Raw genomic sequence first — 12,953 nt, 5'->3', positions numbered from 1 at the left:
ACCTATCTGCCAGGATGTTGGCAATATCAATTGGTTCTGTATATTTAATGCCATTGTGCTGTAACTCAGAGCAGATCTGAGTGTTGCCATTGAGATTCTTGACACAGCTATAGAATGCTTTGTGGTTGTCTTTAGAGTCAGTAGCAATTTTGTTTTCGTAACCAGCTTTGAATTTTATGAGGGATCTCAGCTTCTTACTGAGGTTGACCAGGGCGTTCCTCCAGTCATGGGATTTTACTCTTTTTTGCAACAGTTTATTTCTTCTGTTGTAGAGTTTATTTATGGCAGAGGAGCACCAGATTGGCTTCATTTTTTTTTGGAGGATAGTATCTTAGTTCTATTAGGGATAGCATGATCCATGCACTCGTGGGATAGCATGATCCATGCACTCGTGTAAGTGCTTATAAAGTGCATTTGTGCAGGATTCAGCATTCGAAACTCTATTGTCCATCTGCATGGGTGTCATGAAGTTTGCCACTTCTGTCTTAAGAAGTGTGAAGTTGGCTTTGGAGAAGTTTTTACAGTGGTTTCCCTAACTGGGGGTGGGGGCTGGATGTGGATGTCTAGGGTGATGAGCTTGTGGTCGGACCTGACCAAAGAGGAATTGACCTCTGGTGTGGAACACCAGTTGCCCATGTTGGTAATGACCAGGTCTAGGATATTACTGCCCCTGGTGGGGGTGTGAATAAGTTGATCCAAGGCGTTGGAATTTATGAATTCCAGAAAACGTTGAGAAAAAGGGTTGGTACATGAGTTTTCCCAGTTAATGGTGGGGTAGTTGAAAATCGCCCATTATTAGGGTATTAGGTTGTACCCTAATACTTTCCAGTGCATCAAGAAATGAGGAGTGGGAATCCTGGGGCATGGTGGGGTGTCTGTAGCAAGCTACAATTTGGATTGCGGTCTTGCCTAGAGTTAGTTGCACTTGGATAATCTCGGATGCATTATGCTGTTCAACTAGCCTGGAGGTGTGAATATCATTAATGAATATGGACACGCCTCCACCTTTAGAGCTTCGTTCTGGGTTACGTGGCCAAAAGGTGTGGTATGAATTATAGCCTAGTAATGCATGGGTGCTCTCTGGAGCTTTGAACCAGGTCTCTGTCACTGCACAGATGTCTATGTTCTCCATTTTAAGAAGTGCCTCGAGTGAGTGCATTTTGAGATTTCGACTTCTAGCACTGAGCAGCATTACCCTCGGATTTTGCTTGCTTGTACCTGTTACGGTGGTGAATTTGTCATTTGAACCTTGCCTAAAAAGGCACTATGGGGTGGCAAGAGCCTTAGCCAGTATCCGGAATCACAAGGGCGACAGGTGCAAGGCATCTCTGGCAAAGCATTGTGGTCTGTCGATCATGTCGTCCCAGGCAGACAAATACTGGATCCCCTTAGAATGACACCAGAAGCTTAGCCAATTGTTGGAGGTCAATAATTTTGTCCTTGTACTGTGCCATCATTCTGGGTGATAGCAGGATGCTACTCAGGGCCAGGGTCATACCTGCCTGGGCTACAAGATCGGAGCACTTCTTCATGTAGTCCAGGGAGGTACGATGACCCAACTAAAAGGCTTTTTTGACCACTGCTGCTGGAAGGTGATCGAATGCGAGATTTATCAACCCGAGTACCCAGGTCTCTCACCACAGGTTGTGGGCTTAGGAGGTTGCTGTTGATGTGGTAATCGGAAGGGGCTGTGTTTTTTTCCACATTAAAACCAAGCATTTCCAGTTAGAAATAACTCATATCAGTGTATTGTTAATGCACCTTGTGTTTTGAACATTAGATTATACTTTGAGAACTAATGCTATGTTTAAAATCAAACCAACAAAAACAGTGCAAGTCAGAAGTACTACATGAAATTTTTCTCTTTCCGAACAGCACCAATTGTACTAAATGTTAATGCACTTCCCCCAAAACAAGAATTGCAGTTAAATGCACGTCTTCCTTTTGTTTTCCCAATCTTTGTTAAAATCCTCACTTCACGTGAAAGTCACTGTTGCATACCTTAACATTCGCACAAGTGCAGGGATTCCACCAGACTTGAAGATGGACAGCAGCCCTTCTCGGTGATGAGACAGGTTATGGAGGATACTGGTAGTACATCGAGCAGTTTCCATATCACTGGTATTCTGCATGGTGCGGACAACAGCTGCCACCATCTGAGGTGACTGCATTAAAGCACGACGAGATGCTTCCTTCTTGGACAGCTGATTAACAATCATGGCAGCCTTACTTACCACAACCTGCAACAAAAATATCAGGATGCTGAGACAGAGCAATGTTATTCACGGATTTCAAGTCTCACTTCTTAAGCATTTCTATTTGTAGGATTTAAAAAGGTCTCTCAAAAAAAAAAAAATCACATAACATATTAAAATCGTAACAGAACACAGATTTAAGTAAAAGTAATAAACATGTCAGGACAAGAATTTCAAGAATGGTCTTAAACCAAGCTGGAAGCAAAAATGCATGAAATTATAGGGCATTTAAGATGAAAAAACAATGTTGCTACCCCCCCCCCCCCCCCATGCACTCCAGTATTCTCAAGAGCAGAAAAGGTAAGTTACACAGCACAAAGCATTGCAGGCAGTATTCATCAGTCATGAATAAGAGAGGTTTAAAGTCCCTACAAAAAGTTACCCAAAGCCACATATGACCCAGGAAAACAAACAGAGAGCAGGAGAACAGAGTAATTGTGAAAATTTAGCCACTTATGAGCAAACAGCAGATGCAGGACTTAAGCAGCACATTTTACACCAGTGAAAGTGCCAACAGCATTTAGTCTTGAAATAAAGGAGGTGGCTACATTCTTTCAGTTACCTTTCTTGCTCTGCATTAGGCCCTCCACCCTATAAAAAACTGACATTAAAGACAACATAATTTACTTTGCGTGCACGAGGGAATGGTAAGTACCTCTGAAAATGCCTTTGGGATGGGTGTGGATTTAACATTCATCTGTTAAGTACAAGAAGCCATTTTATTACTGCATGTTTTACTCCTACATGCATGCCATTACCTTCAGACATACAGCCGAGGACTTAATACATTCTGAATATTTAGCCAAGATCTCCAAGGTTCAAGTTTATCTTGGTATTTCACTACATGAACATACTGCATTCGAACAGCATTTCGCAACTACTGTTTTTATACAATTACTCAGTAATGTAATAAACAATAACGGGGATCATAAGCATTTTCCTTACTGAAAAAGTAAAGTTATGTCAGCCCATAAAGCCCTCTATTGTTTACAAACTAGGAGCAAAACGACAATCAAGACAATCACAAGCACATCAGACCCTTGTCATCAGGTTAAGAAAATGTAACATTAGTTTCGGGCCCATTTTCATTGAAATTTTAGTAGCACTGACTGGTCATGGGACAGGACAGGCAAAAGTACAGTTTTGTACCAACCATAAATGGAGATGTTCGATTGCTCATACAGCTGCAGTCATTACAGATGGGTTATATCCTGCCATCAGGCGGGTCCTCGGTCGGCCGAATTTCAAAGTCTAGGTCCGGCGTCAGTTGTCATCGCTTCTTCCCTGACGTCAGTGCGGCAGGGGTATAAAAGAGGCAGCCGACGCCATCTTCTTCAGGTTTTTCTTGCCCCAGATGTCAGGTGCCCCCAGAAGGAAGGCAAAACATAGACTTATGTAATCATGCAATATAGAATAATCAAAAAAACAGTAGTTGCAAGCAAATACACCATAAAGGAACACCCCAAATAGGTTGTATGAGAAGGTGTTTGCCATAAAGCCTGTCCTAAGAGGGGATGGAGGGGGGGAAACCTGGACTGCAGCTGTATGAGCACTCGAACATCTACATTTATGGTAGGTACAAAACTGTACTATGTTCATCGTGCATACAGCTGCAGTCATTACAGATGGGAAGAATCCCAAAGCTAAGTAGGGGTGGCAGGCACCAAGTGGAACTAGGAGGAGCAAGGATGCCCTGCAAGACAACTGTGGCAAGTCCCGCTCTAGATTTAGAGTAAAGTGGAAGGTGATCGTGTTTGGAGAAAGTGTGCACTGAACTCCAAGTGGCTGCTTCCAAAATGTCCTTGGTAGGAACCCCCCTGAGGAAAGCTGCAGAGGTAGCTGTGGCCCTTGTGGAGTGGGATCTGATGCTTGAAGGCACAGCTTTTCCATGAAATGAGTAACAAAAGCGTATGCAGTGGGCTATCCATTTTGAGATGGTCTGTTTGGAGATGGCCTTTCCTTGAGCACCTGTAGCATAGGACACAAAGAGTTGCTCTGATTTCCTGAATGGCTTTGTCCTGTCCAAGTAATAGCAAAGTTGTCTGAATGTCCAAGGAATGCAGTAGTCTTTCCCCTTTGTTTTGTGGGTTAGGGTAAAAGGTAGGTAAGTGGATAGTCTGATTCAAGGCTACACTGGATACTACCTTTGGCATAAAGGTAGGGTTGGATCGTAAGGAAACTCTGTCCGGATGGAAAATGATGAAAGGTTGCACAGCCATGAGGGCCTGTAGTTCCGAAACCCTGCGTGCTGAGGTGATCGCCAGAAGGAAGGCTGTGTTTTCCATGACAAGTATTGTAGTTCTGTTGAAGCAGCTGGTTCAAAGGGAGGAAGGGTCAGCTTTTCCAATATGAAGTTGAGGTCCCAAGCAGGGACTGGTGGTTTCCTTTGGGGTTTTATATTCTTTGCCCCTCTGAGGAACTGTCATAAGAGAGGATGACAAAATAAAGGAGGATCTGTGTTGTATTGTGCAGAAATGGCTGAAGCGTGGATTTTGATGGAGGAGAAGGAAAGTCCACTGTTTAACATCTTAGCTAGGTACTGTAAAATTTGAGGTAAATTTATTACCCAAGGATTCTGGCCCTTTTTCGGATTCCAGGCACAAAATCGTTCCCATTTGGCGGAGTAGGTTTTTCTAGTAGAAGGTCTTCTGGCCTCCAAGATGACATCCTGCACCTCCTTGGAGAGGAGGGTCTGTTGGGAAATAAAGGAATTCTCCATGCAGCTATATTTAGGGTTTTGAGCTGGCTGTAAAGAGTCTTGAAGTTGTGCTGGGACAACAGAAGAGGCACTAGAGGAAGGATCCATGGTGGGGAATGTGTCAGGCTCTTCAGGAGCAGATACCAGTGCTGTCTTGGCCAATCCGGAGCAATGAGAATCATTTTCGGCCTCTCTGCTCTGGCTTTTAATAGAACTTTGGGCAGCAGAGGAAGAGGCGGAAAGGCATAGACTGTCAAAGTTGTCCAATTGAAAGAAAGTGCGTCCACTTTCCAGGCCTGTGGATGATAGGTCCTTGAACAAAATTTTTCCAATTGGTAATTTCTGTGGGAAGCAAAGAGATCTATGTCTGGCTGTCCCCATGCCCGAGTTATCTTTGTGAAAACTTGAGAATGTAACTTCCATTCATATGGATCCGTCATATTTCTGCTTAGGCTGTCTGCCAGTGTATTTTCCTTCCCTGGCAGGAATTGTGCCTGAAGTTGAATTTGCAATTCCAGTGCTGTGTTCCATAGGGTCATGGCTAGTCTGCACAGGGGATAAGAATGAGTCCCCCCCTGTTTGTTTATGTACCACATTACTGTGGTGTTGTCTGTCCTTATCAATAGCTGGCCTGGATGCAGTAGGTCTTTGAAGGCCATAATAGCATTTTCACTGCAGGCATTTCCTTTTGGTTGATGTGTAGGTGCTTCTCTTTTTGGGACCATTTTCCCTGAATGCACTGATCTGTCATGTGTGCCCCCCAGGCGTAGTCCGAGGCATCTGTTGTGATGATTTGAGTTGCTATAGGTACGCAGAAAGGGAGACCTATGTTTCTTTGGCATGCTTGAGCCCACCACAAAAATTCCTTTTGAAGACATGGAATGAGTGGTATAATTGTTTCCAAGCTGTGGCTGTGTTGAGACCATAAGTTTTTTTAGGTACCATTGAAGTTTCCTCATATGCAGCTTTGCACATGGGATCAGAAGGATGCAAGATGCCATGAATCCCAGAGCCTGCAGGACTTTCCTTGCAGTCAGCCTGGTGAAGGTTGCCATTTTGCTGAAGTATTGAGACAGTTGCCCTTGTTTGTCTGGCGTGAGGTAGGCCATCTAAGTGGTTGTATTCAAGCTGGCACCAAGGAAAATTATTTGTTGAGAGGGTATTAGTTTTGATTTCTTTTTGTTGACTGCGTATCCAACAGTTTTATTACAAATGCCAGGTGTTTCAGAAGTATGTCCTTGCTGTCCGCTTGGATCAGGCAGTCATCCAGATATGGGTATATTTGTATTCCTTGAAGTCTGCAGAAGGCAATTACTGATGCCAAGCATTTCGTAAACACTCTGGGCGCAGTAGATAAGCCAAAGGGCAATGCAGAGAATTGATAATGGGTTGAACCTGCAAGAAATCTGAGGTATCTCCTGCAATCTTGTCCGATAGGGACATGCAGGTATGCCTCCTTGAGGTCCAATGTTACCAGCCATGACTCCTTGCCCAGCATGGGAAGAAGCTGCTGTAATGTGAGCATCTTGAATTTTGGTACCTGTAAATATGTGTTTAGGATGGATAGGTCCAAAATAGGTCTCCAATCTTTGTCTTTCCTTGGTACCAGGAATAGTCTGGAATAAAACCCTTGACCTTGTTCTTTTGCAGGTACCTCTTGAATCGCTTTCAAGTCCATGAGAGCTGAAATTTGTTTTTGTGCCTCTGCCCTTTGATTTTGTGGCAGGTTTGGCATGCCTTTCATTTTTGGAAGGGTGTGAAAGTGGAACCTGTAGCCTCTGTCTATAATGTCCAGAATCCATTTGTCTTTTGTGACAATATGCCAATTTTTTGAGAATAATGCCAGTTTTCCACCCAAAGGTGCTGCCATTAAAGCTTTGCTTGGCAGGTAAAGGGGGAAGTCATTGTGTCTTCTTTCTGAATGACTGATCTATCTTCTCCACCTCTTGGGGTTGGTGCTTGCCACTGTCTGGCTCTGAAAGATCCTTGAGGATGCCCTGTACCCCTTGGGCATCTGTATCGGCCTCTTTGAGGTCTGTCCGTGGCTGGAAAGGACCAATTTTTTGAAGGCCAGTTTCTGCTGAAACGTGGAGGTTGTACCTGCAGGAAATCTTTCACTGTTTGCATTGATTTCGCTTTTTCCTCCATTTTCTTTAGTACCTCCTCAGCTTTAACACCAAACAATACATCTTTTTGAAGAGGTGCATCTAGTAATTTAGCTTTGACATGATCTGGTAAGGCTTGCTCTTTGAGCCAAGCATGTCTACGTATAACAGACCCCGTAACAGCAGCTCTACATGAGGCCTCTAAAGCATCAAAACCACACTGCAAGGTATGTTTACCCACTTGCTCTGCACCATGCAACAAATCCTGCAACTCTTAAATCTGGTTGTGTCATTTTGCTTTTCAACTGAGATAAAAACTGTTGATACTTTAACATATGGAACTGACAGTTTAATGCCCTCATGGTTAAAGTGGCCGAGGTATACACCTTTTTCCTCCACCTTTCTAAAGCTCTGGAATCTCTCTGAAGGTAATGGGGTTTTAGCAGCAGAGGCCTTAATTCCCTTGGGACCCTGTGAAATAATTTCTGGGTCAGCAGTATGGCTTTTGTATAGGAACTGGTGCGAATCAGGAACCCGGTAATACCTGTCTGGTTTAACAGGAGCTGGAGGTGAAGAATCTGGGTTGAGGCTGGCTTCTGTGTACACATCATCTAATATATCTAAAGCAGGAGGGATAGCCAGGGGCCTATGCTGGGGGAGCAAGAGAAAATCCCCGAGCCTTTTCTTGGAATCTGAGTAATCTTGGCCTTCCCAGTGAAAGTGTTCCCTCAAAGTATGTAGGGTTTCCCCAAAAGAGTAGTCCTCATGGGGGGAGACAGAGGGAATAGACTCCTCTGCATCAGAGGATTCAAAAGGAGAATAGGTATAGTCCTGGTCCTCAGAATGTTCAGAGGTAATAGAGGCTTGATCTGAGGAAGGGTAGTCTTCCTCTAATCTGGGCCTTTTGTCCGAGGGGGGTTGAGAACCCCTGATGAGAGTAATCAAATCCTCAGCCATTTTGAGCATCTGTTTTTTAGGCATGGGGCCTTGAGAGGGGGTCTGAGGTCCCTGTTTTTTGGTTTTCATGGCTGCTTTAGATTTTGTGAAAGCTTTAATAGAGAAGGAGGAAGGCCTGAAGACACCTTGAGAAATGGCAGGCCTGTCTAAACTTTCAGTTTCCCCGCCAAGAGTGGCGTCTGCATCTGTAGTAGGAATGGGGACAGAGGAGCCTGCGACCTCGGGTACTGAAGACACCGGTAATGTAGTGTCATCGGTACTCAGGGGCTGCGTAGGCGCCTCGCTGAGAACCGGAGAACCGGTAGTCGGCCTTAGCGTGGTGTCAGTAGAAGTCGCGGACCTCGTATGTCGGTCCTTATCTTTGCGTCTTTTACTCAAAACTGGAGTCGGAGTATCCGACGACATAATATAATTAAATTTTTTACCAAAATAGTGAAGGGCGAACTCCGCCCGACGCTTAATAGTGCGTTTGTTGAATCTAGCACAAAAACGGCAGGCCGAGACGTCGTGGTCTGGGCCTAAGCAAGGTATACAGAAGGAGTGGAAATCCTTATGCGGTATTTGCTTCCCACATGAAATGCAATTATTAACTTTGTCTGACATCGGTCTGAGGCAAGAAAACTTTCCCCAACGGGGTACTTGGCTTTCAAGAAGACTTCGGCTGAATATTTTCATAAATCTCAGGAGCTGGCCGACCGGCACTTGCGAAATGCTTCTGCTTCGGGCACCGCGCGGCAAGAAAGACTAAAGATGGCGTTGGCTGCCTCTTTTATACCCCTGCCGCACTGACGTCAAGGAAGAAGCGACGACAACCGATGCCGGACCTAGACTTTGGAATTCAGCCGACCGAGGACCCGCCTGACGGCAGGATAGCCCAATCTGTAATGACTGCAGCTGTATGCACAATGAACATCGGAGACTGACTGAATCAAACCCAGGTCTAAAAATGAAGCTTGTTGGCAGCTCTCATCATTAATATCCCCTACATTACACAACTGCCAAACATTTTAGCAAGGTAAAATTGCACTAGGAAAATCAAGATGCATCCCTGAAGAGTACATTAATACAAACACACAACCATAAAAACATACATATATGAACATCTGAATATAAATAGTTGTGTAAATAAGCTGTACTTTAACTTTTCAAAAAAACAATAGCCTAATATTAAAGCAGCTTTCATATATCATGTACTAACCAAACTACAATGGCTCCATTGACATAAGCTCAAATTTAACATTATTGCAAACAGAAAGGTAACTGATACAAGCCAGAAACTGCTCTTTTTGAAATATGCTGCACTTCTTGCATTCACCTACAGCTACAAACCATGCTCCACACTCAAGCACTGGAAATGGAAAACTTATTAATGACATGACTGGACAAAACCATTAGCTGGTTTAGTGTCTTCAACACTATTAGCTTTCAACAGAGCACTTGGCTGAAGTGGAGTCACTTCTTGACAACAAATCCTCAAAATGCAGAGCCAAGCTCTTATTAGACTTTGGTATGGTGCCTAGCTCTTACAGCATACTTGCATGGCACTGATGTTTGGAAACTAAGGAACTAAACACTGTGCAGTTACTGTTACTTAAACATCACACATGTTTAGATAAAATGAAGTTCCTTTCATTATGTATGCTTCATTTGGTATTTTTGTTCTACGTATGATTGCAGACAAGGGTAGACAACTGATCACTGAAGGTCAGCAAGCATTAAAACTGGGATTGGTTGTGCTTAACAGCATGTATGCAAATGAAGAACAAAAATATAAACTAAAAATTGCATTTTTTCATGTTCCCTCCAAAACAGGTAGGTTTATTTGGGGGGGGGATCAAATACCCAAGTTGCAAGTCTCCCACCTCCTCCATGACTTGACACCACCTTCTTCCTGGTTTTAACCCTCACTAACAGTGATTCCATCCTTTAGAGGAGACGTGTTTTAATTGTGTACTAAAATGTTCCAAGATGCATGTTCAGAGCAGCCGGGAAGCCCAGAATAGGACAACGAACCATGTATGCAGTGGGAAGCTAACCATCTCCCAGTTTCTAATGGAAGTGGGAAGAGTTACGTGCTATCTGGTATTCAAATGTACATGCAAGGCAAAGCTCCATAATGGACAACACAGACTGTTACCAAAGGTCACTAGACATACAGCAAGTTATGCAGCATCAACTAATAATGACAGAATGCAATGTCAAAGCAGCATCAGACAGGCACCGACCAATTATACTCAACATGCCATGACACTGTGCCGTAAATTTGAGAGTGAGAGAAATTCATTTACTACTTTTGGCATGAAGGAGGGATTGGCCCTTAAAGGCCCTCTGTTATGAAAAATAAGGAAGAAACGGGTTGCCCTAAGGGCCTGTAGTTCAGAGACATCCAGCAGATGCGAGATATAGGTTCATAGGTAGGTACTTGGCTATTGGCCCTAGGGCCTATATAAGCCTAGCCAAACAGTACCCTGGCTTTTGCCACCAAAGAAAATTATTTTCCTGTGCCCCTGTCAAGTAGAGCCACAGAAGTGATCCCCGGGGTGAATTTCCCATCTCCCATCCAATCAAGATTTTTCTTGTAGAGTGCTAATGAGGAGCTTTGTTTGATATAGATAGGTAGTTTGTTCCAGAGTATGGGAAGTCTCTGAGATGGGAATCTATCCATTCAGCATGTTCTGTTTATTGTGGTGACAAGGTTTAGGTCCCTAGAGCATGTAGCTCGGAGGGATTGGGATTTCTTTACGTGGAGTATGTCCAACAGCTCTGGGTTTGACATAGCTTTGTATGTTAGGCAGCGATCGACTCTGAGTAGGCGATATGCGACAGAGTAAAGCTGGAGTTTTTTGAGACCATCTGCGTAGGGCATCTGTTTGAGGCCAGTAATCCTCTTTTTGAGGCATTTCTGTGGCCTTTCCAGTTGTTGTATACGTCTTGTGAGGTAGAAACCAAAAGCAGCGTTGTACTCTATAATGGGTCTAATGAGTGATGAGTAGAGGGGAACAATGACCTCTTTTTCCTGGATGAGAAACCTTTTGTGATGAGGTGTGCCACGTAGAAGGATTTCCTGACTACTTTGGCAATGTGATTATCAAAGAAGAGACTACTGTCCACCTGTGTCCCAAGGTCTCTTATCACACTTTCAGTGTTAAGTAGACTACCACCTATGTGGTAGTTCATGGGTACAGAGTTTTTACCAAAAGGGATGACTATGCACTTTTTGGCATTGAGCTCGAGGCCATGGCTTTGACACCAGGCATCTGTCTCAGTGAGGCCGTTTTGTAGGATGTCCACATAGTTAGGAGATTTGATTATGGCTCCTAGTTTGCAGTCATCTGCGAACTTTGTTCGCCAAAGACCTTCTGTGTCAGCCTGTACTTCAGAGAAGTAGATACCAAACAGGAGAGGACCTAGGACTGAACCCTGTGGTACTCCACTTGTCACTGGTCTGAAGTTGGATTTAGAGTCTGCTACTTTCACAGTGTGGGTTCGGTCAGTGAGCCAGTTGGCAACCCATCTTGTGACATAGGGATTTATACCTAGTTTAGGGAGTTTGTCCATAATTCTAGAGTGGGGGATGGTGTCGAAAGTGTTGGCGAGATCTAGATAGACTTCTTTGAAGCTGTCACCAAAGCTGTAGATGTGGGCAAGGTGGTACACACAGCCTATCAGGTTTAGGAGTCATGATCTGCCTTTTACAAAACCAAACTGGGTAGGGTCCAGAGTATGAAGATAAACAATGTCAGTGTTTATACGTTCCATGATGATACGCTCCATAGCCTTGCAGACCAGGCTCGTCAGGCTAATGGGGCGATAGTTCCTGGGGTCCATGGTGGCTCCCCCTTTGTGGAGTGGATAACTGTTGCTGTGCGCCATTCAGTGGGCACAAAGCCTGAGGTGAGGCTATGATTGAACAAGGTACTTAGGTGGGGTGCCAGTTCATTCTGTAGTTCATGTAAAATGCAGCCTGGGATGTTGTCAGTTCCCATGGATGCTGTGTCTTGGCTTTGGAGAGTGTTTTTACCTGTACAGCAGTGATTACAGGTACTTTGCATTCTTCTGGTATAGAGATGGGCCCTTTAGGGTATGAGAGAGGAGTAAAGTTAGCACTGAACCTATCTGCCAGGATATTGGCAATATCAGTTGGTTCTGTATATTTAGTGCCATTGTGCTGTAACTCAGAGCAGATCTGAGTGTTGCCATTGAGATCCTTGACATAGCTATAGAATGCTTTGTGGTTGTCTTTAGAATCAGTGGTGATTTTGTTTTCCTAACTAACTTTGGAGGATTTTATGAGGGATCTCAACTTCTTACTGAGGCTGACCACGGAGTTCCTCCTATCATGGGATTTTACTCTTTTTTGCAACAGTTTCTTTCTTCTGTTGTAGAGTTTGTTTATAGCAGGGGACCACCAGATTGGCTTCCTTTTGTTGGATGATACCATCTTGGTTCCGTTAGGGATTGCACGATCCATGCACTCATGTAAGTGCTTATAAAGTTAAATTGTACAGGATTCAGCAGTCGTATCTCTATTGTTCATCAGCTTAGGTGTCGTGAAGTTTGCCACTTCTGTCTTAAGAAGCATGAAGTTGGCTTTGGAGAAATTTTTTACGGTAGTTTCCCTAATGGGGGGTGGGTCTGGGATGTGGATGTCTAGGGTGATTTGCTTGTGGTCGGATCTGACCAAAGAGGAATTGACCTCTGGAACACCGGTTGCCCATGTTGGTAATGACCAGGTCTAGGATGTTGCTGCCCCTTGGTGAGGGTGTGGAAAAGTTGATCCAAGGCATTGGAATTTATGAATTCCAGAAAACGACCAGAAGAGTTGGTACACGAGTAGTTTTCCCAGTTAATAGTGGGGTAATTGAAAATCGCCCACTATTAAGGTGTTAGGTTGTACCCTAATATTCTCCAGTGTATCAAGAAATGGGGGGGTAGGTT

At 44.0% G+C, this 12,953-nt stretch overlaps 1 protein-coding gene across 1 annotated transcript in view; it reads right to left on the bottom strand.

Annotated features, from left to right (window-relative positions):
• The window catches only part of LOC122787912 (junction plakoglobin-like), a 497,854-nt gene that overhangs the window by 248,096 nt on the left and 236,805 nt on the right, over nucleotides 1-12,953 (bottom strand). Inside the window, exon 4 of the mRNA XM_044054837.1 lies at nucleotides 2,002-2,240. Coding sequence (XP_043910772.1) covers nucleotides 2,002-2,240 — 239 coding nt within the window. The remainder of the gene's footprint in view (nucleotides 1-2,001; nucleotides 2,241-12,953) is intronic.

Source organism: Protopterus annectens, chromosome 13.part0 (genome assembly GCF_019279795.1).
Source record: "Protopterus annectens isolate FY-2018-M chromosome 13.part0, PAN1.0, whole genome shotgun sequence".
In the NCBI taxonomy this organism is placed as follows: Eukaryota; Metazoa; Chordata; order Ceratodontiformes; family Protopteridae; genus Protopterus; species Protopterus annectens.
This window is presented reverse-complemented; position numbering and strand designations above follow the sequence as displayed.